Source organism: Telmatherina bonti (assembly GCF_933228915.1).
Source record: "Telmatherina bonti genome assembly, chromosome: 17".
Lineage (NCBI taxonomy): Eukaryota > Metazoa > Chordata > Actinopteri > Atheriniformes > Telmatherinidae > Telmatherina > Telmatherina bonti.
In genome coordinates, this window is record NC_136615.1 from 29513398 (window position 1) to 29532438 (window position 19041).

General features: G+C 40.3%; 1 protein-coding gene across 1 annotated transcript in view; it reads right to left on the bottom strand.

Moving 5' to 3' along the window:
- Positions 1 to 776: 776 nt before the first annotated feature.
- The window catches only part of tprn (taperin), a gene marked incomplete at its 5' end in the record, with an annotated part of 36304 nt that continues 18039 nt past the window's right edge, over positions 777 to 19041 (bottom strand). Inside the window, 3 exons of the mRNA XM_079257201.1 lie at positions 777 to 1144; positions 3365 to 3489; positions 6711 to 6900. Coding sequence (XP_079113327.1) covers positions 1082 to 1144; positions 3365 to 3489; positions 6711 to 6900 — 378 coding nt within the window. The 3' untranslated portion in view covers positions 777 to 1081. The remainder of the gene's footprint in view (positions 1145 to 3364; positions 3490 to 6710; positions 6901 to 19041) is intronic.

Here is a 19041-nt window from a genome sequence, read left to right on the forward strand (position 1 = left end):
TGGTAACTTGGTGCATTCTTGCATATATATATATAAAAAAAGAAAAATTACCACATCTTTCAAACACAATCTTGCATTCGTTTGCACAAACATGTCATCATTTTAAATAAATGATGGTGATGGAAGCTGCTGCTCTCTGTGGAATGTCGAAGTGTGACTTTGTCGTCCATTTTTCCAGACTTGCAAACCTCAATTTTACGCTGGAATAAATACGCAGAAAGTCCGGCAGGTAGACCGTTTTTTTTTTTTTTTGTTTTTTTTTGGGTTGAACATGACGATTAACTTCAATAAAAAGGAAAAAAAAACAAACACATTCCACCGCGATGACCAAAAATATGGACGTACAGACATTATTGGCGAAGGTCACTTTTGTCCGAGCGTTGGATAAACGAGAGCTGCTACTGATCGATGCCTCTCCTTTCCCTCCCCCGGGGTGCATACGTCTTCCATCCGGAGGCTTTAATACAGCATGATATATGATATTCCTCAGAACATATAAAAACTAAAAAGGCATAAAGAAGCTTTAAATTAAAAGAGACTTGAGCTGAAATCAAAAACAAAACGGTGGCACCCTTTTTACTTTCTTTTTTTCCCTCTTTAGAAGTTAAATCTGCCATCGATGTACAGAATGCAAGCAGAAATGTCCTCTACGTTGCCATGCCAACACTGAGCTTTGTCGCCGTGGAGACGCTTTTGCTTCCTGTCAGCTCCTCTCAACATGGTCCAAAAGAGCAGAATGTGTGTTGGATTGTTAGAGTCGGAGGGATGATGCTGACAGATCAACTGTCCCGGGATACAAAGAGGAAGGACACACACACACAAAAAAAACAAAAAAAAAACAAAGACAGCCCAGCTGCTGTTGCTTCATCTTGAGACAAAAAAAAAAAAAAAAAAAAAAGCTTATCTGCTCCGATATGCATTCGATAACGTGGCGAGAGTTGTACTGTGGCAGGAAATCAGTCCAAAATAAAGAAAAATAACACTGTACCCCCTGTCTAATCAGAGCGCTGTGCTTTCTAGTGGGAGCAGCGTTGTGATGGTCTGGTCCCACAGAGGTGATGCTGCTGATTGGCTGGAGCGGTCAGAAGTAGAGAGCAGGCTCGCTGCTGTAGTCGGACAGAGAGGAGCTGTCGGCCGGCGTGAGCTGAGGGGAAACAACATCAAATTATTTCAGATTATAAACTCAGTGGACAGAAATTTCCTCAAAACATCAAGAAATACTAAGTTTAATTTCTCTGATTTATTTTACAGAGTGATGCAGCTTCATTTCCAGCGACAATCTCTGCAATTTTATTTATTTATTTCTTTATCTAACCTTTAATTAAACTTTAAGTTAAATCAGTTGAGAACTACTTCTCTTTTACTATGAGGACCTGGCAATAATTTCAAATCAAATTTCACTTTTAACAGTGGTGTCAAAATTATTCACATTTATTACTGAGGTAGAAGTATAGATACTCGGGTTTAGAAAGACTTCTGTAGAAGTACAAGTACCAACTCAATTTTTTTACTTATGTAAAAGTGTAAAAGTATTGATTTTAAAAAATACTAAAAGTATAAAAGTAAAAGTAATGCAAGTGTGAAAAATACCATTAAAAAGGAAAGCTTAAACTACAGTACACTCCCCAAAATACACACTTTTCTAAAGGTTACGCTGACTTTAATGTTACATCAGAATGTTAATACTGAAAAAGCTGGGAAGTACTACAACCTTTCAGCCATGTAGATTCTGATGAAAAAGTAACAACTGAGTGCAATGTAAATATAAACTAAGAACCATATAAGAGCATTAAGATGTGTTTCATGGCCTGGATGATATGATGACTGGAAGCATTGTGATGTTGCAAAACACACGTTATCAATAACCTTTATTAGAATATAAGTAAATATCAGCTTAGCTGAAGGAATCAGTGAGGGAAACAGATTTCTATTAGGAGACAAATAAAAAAATAAAGTGATAATAAAAAAATAAAAAAAACAGTACTATTTATTATCACTTTTTTTTTAAATGTATGCTGGAAAGATGTAGGAATAAAATACTTTTATTTGTATTTGTAAACAGCGCAAAGTAGAAATTACAGATAATTGTGCAAAAATGTAAGGAGTAGAAGTAGAATAAAAATAAAAATAATTACTCCAATAAAGTATAGATACCCGAGATTTCTACTCAAGTTTCGTTACTTGATACCTCTGCTTATAAAGCACATTTAAAACACAAAGCAACATCACCTGTCTCTCTTTCACACCCAATCAGACACACACACACACACACACACACACACACACACACACACACACACGCAAAGCCCGTGCAGATTCCCCTCAGCTACCTCTACGCCGCTCGGTATAAAAGTATGAACAGAATTAAAACATCTGGCTTGACGCTGCTGTGGATAAACGATATCCTGAGCCCACCCACAGCCACCCAAACAAAGGCGGTCACCATGACAACAACCCTGCAGACCATGCAGGCAAAGCCACTGGTATGAAGGATCCCCAGAAGGAAATCACTGGAGTTAAAAACTAAAAACAAGCTGAAATAAACCTAAAAAAGAACAAGAACATCGTATTTTATGAAGACTGAAAATACATGTGGTGGAAATTTGATCCCATGAAGTTCTGGCTGTTGTGGGAAATAATCCTCACCTCCACCAAGCAGGTTGTGTGTCTGTCTTCATATATCTGTCTGTCAGCAAATTCACTCACAAACCACCGAACAGATTATCATCATTATTTCTCTGAATGGGTCTAACTTTGATTCCATTACATATTTGGAGTGATCCGGATTAACATCTGGATCCAGGAATGTTCTGAAGGATTCTGTATCCTTGTCAGATTGAGTCATTTTCAGTATATATGCAAATAACTCCACTATAACCAGTCAGGCTGCTCGGTCAAATCATGCAGGAGACGTTCCCAACAGGTTCTGGAAAAATACCATCCAGAACGGGGAAAAAAAGAGAAACTTTGGAGTTTTCATTACTGTGAGAGAAGATATGAGGATATAAACATGCAACAAACACGCAACGTAATGTAAATCATCTATATGCAGTGACGTTTAACGTCAGATGGAAACCCCAGTTTGGGTAAAAAGAGCTGCTTATCGGAGGTCTGCCCTCTCTGTGCTCATCAGGTTGCAATTATTTCCTTTTTCTGTCTTTATTATTAAAGTGCAATGCAGCGCACTGACTAACTGGTAATCTGGTAGTGATCAAGATGAAAGTTTATTTTCCATCCTGTCAGTATCTGTTGAAAGCAAAAGATATTTTATTCATAAAATATGCTAGAATTAGCTTTTTAAAGGGTTTTGGTGGTGGGTTTGTCAGCTCATTTAGGGCAGCTTTAGTCGAGCATTTCTTCTCACCATGACGTCCTCTGTCATCTGCATCTGCTGGGAGGAGGCTTCTTCCTGGTAAACGCTGTCCTCGTGTTTCTGCTCCTGCCAGGTGCTGAAGTCTACGGAGTGCTTGGGGATGTAGCTGGAAAGGTCTGCAAACGATAACATGGTAGAAATTCCCTCAGTTATCACAAATATTTCACTTTTTATTTCATTTAAATAGAACCAACATATAGGTGACAAATCTGCGACGGACTGGTGATCTGTCCAGGATGTACTCTGCCTCTCGCCTGCTAATAGCTGGGATGGGCTCCAGCTTTCCCACCACCCTAAATGGACTAAATGGTTTGGAAAATGAATGAATGAATATAGGCAACAAATACACAAGTCAGAGTAAGATTTACTTTCAAGAGAGATGTTGAGATAAACATGGTTTAACTAAACATAAAGCCTTTGGGATTATCTTCTGCCTTAATATGAGGAATTTTCAACATTTCAGACAAAACAAAAAAATGAAGCGATATTTGATTAAAAAAGAAAGAAAACAATACTTATATAATATGATGGAAAGATGTAGGAGTAAATTACTTTTATTTGTATTTTTAAATTGTAAGGAGTTGAAATTACAGATAATTGTACAAAAATGTAAGGAGTAGAAGTAGAAAGTCGCCTGAAAAAAAATTTTTTTTATACAATAATGGGATAAAAAAAAAAAAAAAAAAAAAGTAAATTCAGTGTGAATTCGGGTGTAGTTAACGTGGTGTCCAGTAGGGGGCTCTGTCATCACACGCAAATCCCTCCACGCTGCAGAAAAAAACAGTTTCAGGATCAGCTGATATTTCTTCTCACAAATTCTGCTCACTATTTGATCATAACCTGTATTTACCAAATAAATCGCACAATTTAAGCTCCTAATCCTGGCTCTGTCGAGTTGAATGGATAAAATCTTTCCTCTGATAGTTTCTACTTTTACTTTGTATACTTGTTGGTCGGGAATAAAACTGTTAAATAGGAAAAAGTGAGCAGATTTTTGCACATTTTCCTGGCAAAATAGCACAAGAAAGAGATGCAATGGATGCTCTTGGAGTCTAAATGCAAAAGTAATTTAAAGAACAAACTAAATCAATAAAACTTTATGTTAAAGGTTTCACTAAGCAGTGCATCAAACCGAATCAGAAATGTGCAAATATCCTCATTTATTTAGACATTGTCAGGAAAAGTGGAAATAAGAAGGATCTACTGAAACATTTGGCAAACACATTTATGAAAAATACAGAAAATAAGGTAAAAACAGAAGGCTAAAAGTTCAGGCTTAACTCTCTTAGACAAGGTTTCTTGTCGTTTCATGAACAGGAATAGTTTCTAAAAGCTCTCCTGTTTCTTCTGCTCACAGTCCAGATGATCCCACACTGCTCCAGTAACACTGAGGTCCAGGTTCTGGGGAGGATCCATCCCACCATCAGTCCTGTTGCCAATGATTTGGTAAATCTCAACCTTTTCTCTCCACTTTCCTTCCTTAGAAATGGATTTTCGACAGCCACCCCTCTATGGAGAACATGTCAGACGAGGCTTCAGTGAAAACTAGCGGCAGATGCATCTTTCAGGTCCCAGATCAGGTCTTTTTTTCAGATCAGGTCCTCTACTTGTCCATTTTCCTCAAGGACACAATGCAAGCAGTGCTGAGATATAACACGTCTTAACCCAAAAACTCTTCCAGAATCCTTTTTTTGGGTATAAAATGATTATTTTATGTGTGTCAAACTATGTTATCTTTGGTATTTTTCATAGGTGATAACATAAATGAAGCTTTTTTTTAATGCCAAAATGATTCATAGTTCAGTGTTAAGTGGCCAAAACAAACAAAAAACACTTTCATCTGAAAAATGATGATACAAGCACTCTGGAAACAAATAAAAAAAAGCAGTCAGTATGCAAAGAAAAACTTTAAAAGACCTTCAGAAAGCCTGAAGAACTGTTGCTTAAAGGAAACTTAAAAAGATTAAATAAAGTCTGACTGTTCTGACACATAGCTTCCCGTGTCAACGTTTTACTGCTTCATCAGTGTGTGATGATGAGAGGCTGCTGACAATAGTAAGAAACGAGAAGCCGGACTTCCTTTTTGGTAAAATGTTAGATGAAAACACACCTGCGTGCAGCACAAAGCCCCTCGCAAGCAGGGACGCCTTTACCTACTGTTGGGCCCAGGGCCGGTTTAAAATTGCACAGGGCCCTGGGCCCAGAGTGTCACACGGGCCCCCCTTCCCCACCACAACATTGTGACAATTGTGAATGATACAGTGTGAAACAACATTTCTAACATCTCTCAGCCAATTGTACCAACAGCAACACACTAGACACTGTGATGTAACTATCTGGCTTTTATGTACATTTTGTTTCATGTCCAAACTACTGATGTATGGCCGATGTGGGCTCCACAAGTCTCCAAATGGGCCCCAAATGGGCCCCAAATGGGCGTGGGCCCGTGCCCCTAATGCCCATTGGATAATCCAGCCCTGGTTGTGCCCCTGGGCTGAGAAGTTCTGTCGGCCCTGTCCTGTCCTCTGAATGTACCAAACCTCATGATAGAAAGTAATATCCATTTAAACTCCATTTTGTTGTATAAACATATTAATAACATGACCATAATGAGCGATATTGAATACAATAATGAATAAATAAATAACAGCAGCAACAGATCAACCAAACCCTGTGAAGCTCCCTGAACAGAAACAGCTTCTCAGCATGACGTTTCAGACACTGCAGACACAACATGTGAAAACCTGCTGATGCTGCCACTAAACACTGCACTGTCCTTGTTTAGAAGCGCTTTCTTCTGGTCAGTTTCACACAGAAAGCTGTGATTATGTCCTGAAAATGCAAATTATAAAGGATGTCAGTGATCATAAGTGTGAGGATTACTGACTGTGTTATCCAGTGTGAGGCTGAAATATGATCTAAGACAGTTTCTGCTGTTTATGTTCTCCGACATAGACATATTATAAACTTCATGTTTTAAGTGTCAAGATGGCAAGATATGCAACACGTATGTAACACCATTCACCACTGCGCATTATGTGAAAGAGCTTCGCGTTGAGTCTGCACACGGGGGCAGGATTTGGCACGGTGGAAACGGGTTCATTTAGCTCAATCAGCTCTCTCACATGTACATCAGATGCTGAATGACAGCAGAACTTACAAATTACACAACAATTAGACTTTTTATGTAATTTCATTGCATGAATGATAGGCCCCGAAGACTCATTTGGGCCCCTGGGCTTCAGTAAGACCGAGCATTAAGGCGGCATTGCTCGCAAGTCGCAAACATTAACTTTCATATCTAAGTCTGGACCTCTCGTGTTTGACGCCGCCTCACCGTTGCCGTTGTTGGTGTGCGAGGGCGAGCCGGCGAAACTGGGTCGGGGGATGTGGATGCGTCCCACCATGCTGGGCTGTTCGTCTGCCGGCTTCTCCTCCTCATCCTCCTCGCCGCTGTCCCACACGCTGCTCTCAGACGGGTACTCGTATGTGCTGTGCAGGCTCGACTCGTTGAAGGAGATATTGAGCTGAAAAGAGAGGAGTTTAGATTTGGTCATTTCAAGCTTTTGCTGCTGGATCATAAACCAGGACACTTTGCATGTTAGGACTTACAGTCACAGCGAGCCGGTTGTTTCTTTCTTATTGCTGCATAATTCGTCTAATCTGAGCATTATTGTGTGTGTCTGCCATCTGCTGACACTGCCGAGAACTGACAACCTTAAACACATTGCAGTGGACCAGATAAATGACCTGCAATTGATCACCTTTAACTCCACAGTGCTATTGGAGGCATCACAAACCCAAAAAGCTCCTGTGTTGCCATGGAGATCACTGCTGATACAGAAAACAGCAGTTTTGTCCATATCCCTCCATCCTGAAGCAGCCAAATGACTGCTCTTAATTTACTGAACTGAACTCCGTCCACTCTGCAGGCCCAGATCTAAATCTGCCCTAATGTCCATCACACGGCCTCCAAACCAGTAGCTTCACCTAAAGAAGACCGCTCGGAGCTCCAAGTCATCGTTCTCATTTCCTTATGCAGCCAAAGTTCATATAAGCAGCAACCTGAGCAAACTATGTACAGAGTACTATTTACTTTGGATGCAGGAGTGTTCAAAACGCCGTCTACCGGGCTCTCTCACCGGGATCAGAGGTCTCGCTTTATGGATTCTGGACAAAGTCTACAGATAAAAGAAGACGAGTCTTGCAAACACACAGTAGGACATTAATCTACAAGTAAGAAGAAGGAATAAAACTATCCAGATTGTTACCGATTAGAGCAAATTAAGAGTTTCTGCATTTGAACGGCTGAAAATTGTGATAAAAAAATAATCATCAGAAGCTTCAGTGTGAGGATCTATTGCTTCAGGGCCGAAGTCCCAGATAAAAACAAAGGTAGAGTCATGAAAATAGAGGAAGTTCAGCATCTTTTAACTTTAATTTCTGAAAATAAACTCAGTACAACCTCAGATGAAGACCACATATGACACCATGTCACGATTTATTTAACAAATATGAAGTAAAAATGCACGACAGCATACAAATGTCATAGTTTAAAGCTGAACTCATAAAAAAAAATAACCCTTTTCTCTGGGACGCCATCAGTCTACATCATGGTTGCAGAGGAATTTGGTGTCGTCTGAACACTGATGTTTCAGTTCATTCAGGTTTATTTCTGCACACAGCGTTCCAGTCTGGTGCTTTACTGGACCGCGTCAACACCTTGATTCTTTCCGTTGTAGATCTGCAGCTGTTTTTGGGATTATTGTCCTGTTTCATGACTCAGTTCATCCAAGATTAAGCTGTCGGACGGAAGGACTCACATTTGACTAGAATGCTTTGGTACGATGAGTTCAAGCTCCGCTGGATGACTGCAAGGTGGCCCAAATCACTAGCCTTCCACCACCGTGCTTGGTAGTTGGCATGTAGTTCGTGCTGATATGCTGGGCTTGCTGTGCATCATGATGAAACATCTATGCTTTGATTTAATCTGTCTGTGTTTTGCTCAGATGTACATTTGCTGCCATGGAGGCTTTCTCCTGCAGTCCTTCCAAACAAGCCAGACTTGTTCAGCCTTTTCTAATGGTTCTGTCATCGACTTTAACATTTAATAATGCGAAGTAAAGCCTGGAGAGTCTGAGATGTAGCTCTCTGTGAATGATCTGGTTTACTGTGTTATGATCTCTCCTCTCGAAGACTCTGTTTATACGTTTCCAAGCAGAATGGAAAAACTTTTTTCTTCGCGTATTTGAAAAAAAGAACCGTTCTTTTACACAACATCTCTGTGCAGAGAATAATGGAAATAAGACTAGAAATTATTCACTGCATATGTCAGGCCTCTGGTGGGCAGTAAAACTTTAACGACACACCCAAGTGTGCATTGCTTCCCCATCAGACAACACAACAAACACAACAAAAAACACCACAACAGAAGCGTTGCGTGCTAACCGCTAGTTAATCTGGTGCATGTAAACTGCGTGTCTTCTACCTAAACCAGGCCAAACATATTAAAAAGATGCAGCAGCACAAACATGACAAGGAGATCCACCATTGTTGTTGCTTTTTGAAGGTTAATCTGAGTTTGACTGCATGAGTGTGAGACGATGTGAGAGGTCACCGTCGTCCAAAGAGTCCGGTTCCAGTTTACGCTGCCAGGAGTCGCCTGGCGTTGTGAGCAAATCTCAGTCTGAAGGCCGGTATCCGGTCTTTGCAGTTTTATCCACCCAAAACTCTGTCACAGTCTAAATGTGACACGTTTAGTGTGATGGAGTAAACAGTGCCCCAGATCATTTTTGGTGTCTTTCCTCCTGGGCATTGTGTTAAAACACACCTGAATGTCCAGCGAACTGACAAAACTTCTGCTTAAGTATTCACACTTTCTAATGATCACTTCATCAAGTGCTTCTGATTAGCATCACTTGGCTGCTACCAGGCTACCTAGGCTGCAAGTGTCACACACATTTCTTCTGCATATTGACTTAAATTTTGATAAATAATGGCCTTTGCACATCTGAGGTTATTTTTTAACTAAATTTGAGATGAGACAAAGACCAGATTCTTTTTAAAAACAATGTTTTGGTTCGTAAAACCTTTTAAATGAACACTTTTATAAACACTACATGTAGGTTTCAGTCGAATGAAACGCAGCCTTTCTAAAGATGTGGAGGCGACTGGGCATGAAAGGGGGGGGGGGTTGTATTTTAAAGGTCAAGACATCAAATTCAGAACATTGGTCCACATTTAAAAGACAGGAGACAAAAACCGATTGGGACTGGAGATTTATCCCCCTCCACCATCACACCACCAGGATCCTGAACTGTTGATCCTGACAGCAGGATGGATCCATGTTGTCATGATGTTTCCTGCAGATTCTGATCCTACCATGTGAATGTGGAGCTGAACTGGAGACTCATCAGACCAGCAACGTTTCTCCATCTTCTATTGTGTGTAAATTGTTGCCTCAGGAGTGGCACCCAGTGTGGTCTTCTGTTGATGTTTTCCATTATCTCCAACCAGTCTGCCCATTCTCTGACATCAACAAACCCTAGAGATCATCCATAAAAATCCCAGTAGATCAGCAGTTTCTTCTCTGTGCTGATGATTGGGTTTAACGTCAGCAAGGCATCACCATGACGACATGGATAAATGTTTATTACTTTTATTATTTTAATACAAAGATACAGAATTTATTGAACTCGTGTGTGTGTGTGTGTGTGTGTGTGTGTGTGTGTGTGTGTGTGTGTGTGTGTGTGTGTGTGGAGGGGAGGTGCTCTGTATGCATGTGTGTGGAAGGATGTGTTACTGCATATGAGAGAGATAATGATGATGACGGCTTTCTTTCACATTTCTCTGTTTACTTTGGTGTGTGTAGACCTGCTTTAGTTTACAAAAGTTGTTTTGGTCATCTAAAGCAGTGGTCCCCAACCTTTTCTGTACCGCAGACCGGTTTAATGTCTGACAATATTTTCACGGCCCAATCTAAAGGTGAAGCTTATAAAAACTAAATAAGATGACAAGATCGGCATTAAAAACTGTTGTATTCTCCTCTGTAGTAATAATAATAATGAACGTAAATCCACTGTGGTATCATGTGCAACTTTATAGCGGTGTCCTCGTAACGTCACACCAACAACAAAACATCACATGAGCAACATCGTTTCTACCTGACACAATGCAACACACTCTGGTCGCTATGATAATGTTTCAACATACCTTCAAAATAAGACACAACACAAAAACAAACTTCATGATTTCGCTCGCTTATCACAGCAGCACTGAATCAGTGGGAGCCCTGAGCTTGTTTTGCTGCAACGAGACGGTCCCATCTTGGGGTTATGGGAGACAATGATACCCGAAGTGTGCTACTTAGATCCAGTCTGCTCCGTAATTTGGTTTTGGTTGCCGTCACTGCAGAAAACCCAGCTTCACACAGATACGAAGTCGGAAATGGCAACAGGGTTTTCAGTGCTGTTGTGGCGATCTCGGGATATTCTGCCATGACTTTCATCCAGAACAACGGCAGAGTTGATGTCTCAAACAGATGCTTAAGGCCCCCGTCATTTGCGATCTCCAGCAGTTGATCTTCTTCACACATCGACATGCTGGACTGTCCCGGTTTGTTGACAAATGGGTTGCAGATCCATTCCTTGGCAGTTCTTGGATCTTCTGTGGTTGGGAAGTAGCGCTCAAACTCTTCTGACAGCAAGGACAGGTGTTTCTTGCACCAGCTGGGAGAACGAAGGCGCAAGCTGATTCTCATCCAAAATCCCTGCCAGTGTATGAAACATGCCAAATGCGCCTCTGCTCACACGCCGTCCCCACAAATTCAGTTTAGCTTTGAATGCGGCTGCTTTATCTGCTAACTTGAAGACAGTTGTCATCTTTTCTTGAAGCGACAAGTTCAGTTCATTGAGCAGGTTGAATATGTCGCACAAGTAAGCCAGTTTTGCGATCCATTCCTCATCAGTGAAGTGTGGCGCCAGCGGTGATTTTTTCAGAGAGAAATCTCTGCAGCGGCTCTCGTAATTCAAATACTCTGGCCAGCGATCTCCCTCGTGATAACCATCTTATCTCCGTGTATAAAAGGAGGCGTTTGTGGTCCGCATCCATCTCTTCACAAAGCTGTTCAAACAGGAGCGAAGTAAGGGCGTGTGCTTTAATGTGGTTGATGACTTTAACCACATCATTCAGTATGCCGCTCAACTCCAGTGGCATTTTTCGGCTAGCCAGCATTTCCCTGTGAATGACACAATGCGTAGACTCGCATTCAGGTGCAACCTCCTTGATCCGAGCAGTTAAACCAGACAGCCGTCCAGTCATGGCAGCAGCTCCATCCGTGCATATGCCGACACAAAAGGACCATTTTAGTTTTCCTGACATATATTCATTCAGCGACTTGAATAGTTCTGCACCTATAGTTTTAGTCGGCAACGATAGTGCACACAACATATCTTCGTGCGTATCCTCCCGATAAAGATATCGCACATAAACAAGAAGTAGTGCATTGTTGTCAATATCTGTTGACTCGTCAACCTGGAGAGCATACCAAGGTGAATTATTAATTCTCTCCAACAACTGTGTCTCAATGTCCTCTGCTATTTCTTCAATGCGCCGAGTGACGGTGCTCGCCGAAAGAGGTACCTTTGCAATCTTTTTAACAGCAGACTCTCCTAGAATTTCATGGCAAATGTCTTTGGCAGCGGGTAGAATAAGGTCTTCACCAATAGTGAATGGCTTCTTGGCCTTCGCAATACGGTTAGCCACCAAATATGATGCTCTCAGTGCACTCAAATTTGTTGACATGGTGGCCATCAGTAACTGCTTCTGCCCTTCATTGTCACGTTTTTTCCTTTGAAAATACTCTAAAGTCTTGTCTTTTACCATGGGGTGCTTGCTCTCCAAGTGGCGAACCAATTTTGAAGGCTTCATCGCCTCATTAGAGAGCCGGTCACCACATATTACGCACAGCGGGTTTGGTGCGTGGGAGTCGCCCGTGGCAATAAATCCATATTTTAAATATGTTTCTTGATACTACCTGTTAAAGGCAGCTTTCCCTTTTTTAGCGGGTGCAGGTTCCTCTTCTGTCCCTTCATTGGACCATTTTCCCTTGCAAAGAAACTATCTAAAGAAGTTTGTTTTTTGCTCATTTTGCGAGCTTGGGATTAAATTTCGCGGGATGTATTACATGAAGTGTGGTGTCGCGGCCTTGACTTGCATAGAGTGAGACGGATGCAACAGAGAAAAACCGGTCACTTTTCAAAATAAAACATCATTTGTGTAAAAATAAAATAAAATAATGGAAATTATTTTTTCTTCCTTTGCGGCCCGGTACCAAATGACCCACGGCGGTTGGAGATCACTGATCTAAAGCACTTTGCCTTGATTTTGGCAGGAAAAGCACTTTAGAAATTAAGTTTGATTTGATTGGCTGATTAGTAGGGGTGGGAAATCAAATCGAAAAAAATCTAATTTCGGGATTTTTTTGTTCACAATTTTAAAATTGATTTTATTTTTTTTTTTTGTTAAAAAAAATATTTTTTTTCCAAATAAATACAAATACTTTTTTTTTCATTTTTATTGTATTTATTGATCTTTTAAATTGCCTTCTTGGGCATTATAGCAGCACAATGATGAAGTTACTGTGCTGTTTTTTTCCTCATTGAAATGAGGAAAAATGACACGCAAAAATAGTTTTGTACATTTTTTTTGTTTTAACTCTGCAAAAATCAGCAATATCAAAGAATTATGAGAATCGCAATTGAAATCAAACCCCCCCCCAAAAAAAAAAAATCGGAAAAGCATGTCGTCACAGCCCTACTGATTAGTCATTAGTGTTAGCCAGCAATTTACCAGGTGGGCCTAATTAAGCAGCCAGTAAGTTTATAATTAACCCAAGTAGTACTGACATGAAAGGCTCCTTTAGCTGTCTGGAATGGCCTTTTATGTGAGTACTACTTGGGTTAATATATTCAGACTATGTGTGCAATAATAACTGATAATGTACCCAGAATGTGACATATTGAGATGCATTACTATCATAAAACTGTCAGAGAAACCTTCAATCAATACAAAGATCTCTAAACCATCCAGACATCAGTTTGTGGAAATGAAAAAAGTCCAGTTTATGGAGTCCCGTTCCTGCAACCCAGACAACCTAAATGATCTGCTGCAGCCTCGACAGATAACACATTTCTCATATTTCAACTATTTACAGTTTTTTTTCCCCAGTTTTCCTCCCAACAATGGGAACTATCAGCAGCAGCACAGCCCACCATGCCAGCACACTCAGAGCCATCTACAATCGTTTTCCACCTGGAAAAGTCCAGGACGTATCCTAATTTTAGCCCCGAAACCTCTTACTTCACAAATAGAGCATTTCTCTGCTGAACTGGCATCCTGTATTAGAGGAAGCGTCTGGATGCCAAAAGCAAGTCGCATCAATAAATCAGGCCGGCCACTGGGCTCGCTTCCTCCCTCAGTGTTTCACTTTTCCTTTTTATTCCTGTACACAACCCTCCTGTTAGCTCAGCTGCGCCTCACTCCGACTTCCTATATGTCCCGCTTCACATCTGAGCCACAGTGCTGATCTGAGTCAGTGGAACAAGGGGAACGACAAAACTGCTGCAACTTCTTTAGGGGCCTATCCTGCACTAAAGCTAGCTTTGGGTCTTGTTTGTGTGTTAAAAGCCTGCACCATGGAGGCAGAAGTGATTTGTCCTCTTTCCTTAGGGTGTGTAAGGAGGAGGGAAGGGGCAGACTCAGGCCTGCTGTCATTCTGGTTTCCTACAGGGCGCTTAAACAGGACGCTGTGGTATAGGCAGGACACCAGCAACTGCTTTATTACTTTGGGTTTATTTTAAATCTACCCAAACACACTTTATATAGTTGCATGATACCAAAAAAAAGCTGGGAGGCTGTGGAGAATTTTAATAAATTTAGAATCTCCTACATCCTAAAGTCATTGGCACATTGTTGTTGCTTGTTCTGAAAAGATACTGCGTTAGGGATTTGCTCGTCTACAGAGCCGTGAGCTGCTCCTGCAGCTTCAGCACAACCAAACTGAGAACGGCAAACATGCAGCAACATCGAACATTTATTCCACAAGTTCCCCTTCAGCTGTCCTTTTTGTAGTTTGCATGCATTTATGAGGCCTGAACGGTCACAGGGGAAGATTAACAACAGGAGGGGCAGCAGATTATGTCTTGTTGGCGAACAGACAAAATGGGATCAATGCCAGGAATTTCTTTCCAGTCCACCCAGAATGGTGTGTCCTCGTTTGGTGAAAAGTGGTTCCTACTGAATGGACAAACAGAGCGCCAGCTACCCAACAGGGCTGGGTTTGGATTCAACAGCTCCGGGCAACAGAAAAGCTCAATAATGCAGCTACAGTACACTTCAATCATGACAGCTTGTGTTGTGTGGACTGGCTGTGCAGCTCTTAGGCATTTAAAATAAACTACTTTATATGCAGTGTGTGTGTCCAACCTAAAGCGGCACGTGTAAGTAAACTAAACAGGCTGACGGCGTGTTGCTGCTGGGAGCAGACTGACCAGATGCCCGATTAGAGCTAATCTCCAGCCAGGTAGATAATATTAGAACAGCACCACAACGAACCGGCTAAAGAGTTGAGCTGCAGCTGTATTAGCAGCTCGAAGAGAGGGATGACATCGCCTGCATGCAGCATGCTGTCGTCTCAACAGATTTCTAATGATGAATGATGATCATTTGAACTAATGATGACACGGAGCAGCCGCCTTGCATTGATCCACCTTTACCTTTCAGACAATACTTAAATTTTGGGATTTGCATGGCTGGCTCCTTAAAAATATATGGGAATAAATGTCTTAATCTATAGTAATGTTCACTGTAGCTCAGAAAAACATGCAATCCAATGAAAATAGTCAAATGTTATGAGATTACAGACGGTCTTGGAGACCTTCAGTTAAATACCAAAGAGATAAAATGGAATTTTTAAATCTTTGAGCTTCAATAAAAGTAGAAAACAACTTTGCATTTTAAACATTATCCATAAGTATGTAATTAGTATCAGTAGATGACATTTTTGTAAAGTGAATCTAAAAAACGCAGTTTATAAGATATTTATAAGCATATAAGTAGCAAAATTTCAAGAGTCTTCTGACTTCTGTACAGTTTTAATGTATCCATAACTCAAACACAGTTTAAGAGATTGAAACCATTCAGACACCAAAACAAACAGGTCATTCAGAAGAAGGGGGCTCAGGAAGAACCTCTCTATATCGTTCATAAGTTAAGAAATGCTAAAAGTTCTTATTTATTTATTTTTTAACGTTGAATCCAATGAAACCTTCAAAATCCCCGTACACATACTCTACTTAAAAGGGTTCCTCCTACCTCAAAAATCCCCCTAAAAATACTAATTTAACCTCAAAATATTCTCAAGACATTGGACTTTAGTTTTGACTTTTGGAGTTTTTGATATTTTACATGGTTTCATAAAAATTCACTTTCAAAGCTCGACTTTAGATTTAGTGAAATTCAGCGATTATAATGGGTTGCTATGGAGTTGGAGAATACCAGATATAAATATCTGAAACTTGTTGCTGTGTTCACAACTTCTGCACTACAAGCATCCTTTTACCATGAAATCGCAGAAAAATGTCTACTCTCTCCAATAATGTGACTTTTCTAATCACCAGAGTCACAACCTTTGTCCAAAATGCCTTCAAATCCAAAAAGTGCTGTCCAAATGCTCCATAGACTTCCTGATCAATGGACAACAGGATTGCTCACAAAAAGCTAAAGTCTGCTATTCTTTATCTCTTTTTAATGTTGACAATTTTTTAATGCAGAGAACCAAATGATACACTGATTTGTTCAGCAATGCCTTATTGCTCCTGAAGTGGAAAAACGTTTTTTGTAGGAGTTAAGAGTTTGTTCATGAAAAGAAGAGGTTTGAATCAAAGTTTGAGTGAAACTGAGTGAAGACCACTTTAATTTAGCACTGCGATACCTTCAACCATTTCAGAAAAGAAAAATCACACTGAAATATTGATTTCAGACATTTTAAAATTCTCCATACCACATTTTAAATAGAAAATCCCTTTGAATTATCTGCTCTTTGAATTATTCTTCAATATTTAACAGATTTGGTCGACATTTTTCAGCTTACAGGATTCAGCATCATGAGCTCTTAGGAAAGCGTCCTCTAGTTTTAACATTCAAAACTGGGTCTGCCTGCCTGAAATAAAGCCTGGTTGTTTAAATCATCTAGTAAGTTGACACAAAAAGCAATTGTTCACCTACTCAGTGGCTATACGTAAATTTACTGAATGCCAACAGCAACCAGCTGCCAATATGACACGCCTTAGCAACAAACGCTAGAGAGACAACAAACAAAACAAAATAGTAAATGGTGTACTGATATGACCCAAATATTAAAGCTTTGAGCTTTTAAGTCGCATCAAATACTTGAGCAAGAAAACAAAACAAAGCTAACACCTCAGTCCTCCCACTGAAACTCCTACATCTGTAATCTGTCAAGTATACTCAGGCCAAACACGTGCGTGCTTTCTGTTGGCGGATTTCTCCTTCGCATACGAGGCGGAATCACTTCAGTGTTCAGCTGAAGGTGTTTTAAGTGCTACTATATGACAACACTGTTACAACTCTGGGAGCTGAACACACGTAGGTGGCTGATGCTCGCAGCTCTGAGCTGCTGGTGTGGGATGCAAACAGTGCAAAATAGGAAAAGCTGTGTTTTAACTACCATGCCTGGAGACTCCATGAGTCACTGTTTTAACAGTGTGAGCTTTAAACCCTCTGTGAGCACACATATGGGTGTTTACATCTCCCTGTATCATCAGTATTGGATTATTTGACTAATAAGAGACAAAAATGGGAGCGGTGAGACGTTTCCATCCTTCCATTTGTCCTTATCAATCAGTTTCAGGCCAGAAAAGGCACATCAGTTCCTTTTATTATTATTGCTATTAGTATTTCCACCTGTGAATAGCCCTGTTTAAACTAAGATAACTGTCTACTCTAAATGTAAGCTGACACCTGCAGGGTGGAGATCGAAACCTATCAGGGGTCCACTCCCAACAGAAAACCTCATATGCATTCACACACATGCTTTTATTGTGGGAACTACTTGGCTCTCATGTGAAAATGATGACGATGGGGTGTGTCTGAAAAGCCACAATTGATAAAAAAGAAAAGGACAAGATCACACACAAGCTCATGGTGATGGATATTTTTGTGGAAAGATCTATATTGGAACAAGAAGCTATTCTTCTTATATTGTTAATATAATATGAATTGTGTATAAACAAACGCCTTTTTTTTTCCAATTCAAAGGAATTCTGAGTATAATACGCAGAAATGTCGCAGCATGCATCAAATTCAAAGCTTTGCGCCTGGCTAACAAAACAATAACTCAAACGGCTCCTGTCTACTTTCACTCCTTAATCCAGACCTACACTCTCCATAGATAGCTACGTTCCACCTAGCCAGACTCTTTTCCTCTGTTGTGATAGATGGTGGAAAAACCTCCAAACTCTGTCCGTTCTGCAGTCATTGTCTACTTTAAAGAGCAAGCAAAAGACTCAGCTCTTCAAGGAGCACTTCAACACTTAGTTTCGCTATATTTGTCCGAAGAGTTGGAGAACTTAGCCCAGTTCTTTGCAACAAATATGGTATTTATTCTGTGTAATTTAACCAAGGTAATATTGGGGGATGGGGAGAAAAAAAAACGCCTGTAGGATTACATGTCAAGACTGGCGTCCAACTGGACTCCAGCAGTCCACTAACACCTTCCTATGATGTCCTCTACTGTTTGCTTTTGTGCTTGCGTTGTTTTATCTCTCATATGTAAGTCGCTTTGGATGAAAGTGTCTGCTAAATGACTGTAGAATAGAATAGAATAGAATAGAATAGAATAGAATAGAATAGAATAGAATAGAATAGAATAGAATAGAATAGAAAAAGTCATAAACACAGGACATCCTGTATCTTTGGCAGAGTTTATCATTTCGAAGGCCAATAAGTGAAGGGAACCCGAGGGTGCATTGCATACTGACCTTTTTGTTCAGTTGCTACACAGTGGCTAAACAGTTGATTGGATTTGGACAGTGTTGAGACTGTTGTTTCAGTAAACTTTGGGACAGAGATGAGACAATGACGACACAGTTTCAAGGCAGCAAAGAGGAAAGAGGCCAAGAAAGTGGATCCTATCCAGATCTAGAACAAAAGCTAAACAATAAAGACCTCAAAGACAAAAAAAAAAAAAAAAAAAGAGAAATCTGCGTAATTAAAGAACACTGTAAATCCAATGTTGTTTTTAGTTTTTCCAAATTGCCTACTTTTTCCCCTCATACCCTAAATCAGTGGTTCCCAAACTGGGGGGCCCAGAGTTAGCACAGTAGGGGCACGGCAAGGCTAAATAAAAAGCAAGTTTTGGCACTGGTAAATCAACAAGAGAGACTTCAAGTAATAAAAAAAAGAACAAACTATGATGGAGCATCTGTCCTTGCTTGACCAGTAATGGTAATAATCAATGGTGGGTAATAATGAGAACGCAGTCTTTTGCATGTACCAAAATATTATCTAATATAATGAAGTATGAAACCAAACAAGTTACAACACCACTTGGGACTTTTCATCCTGAACACAAAGAAAAACCTGCAGGT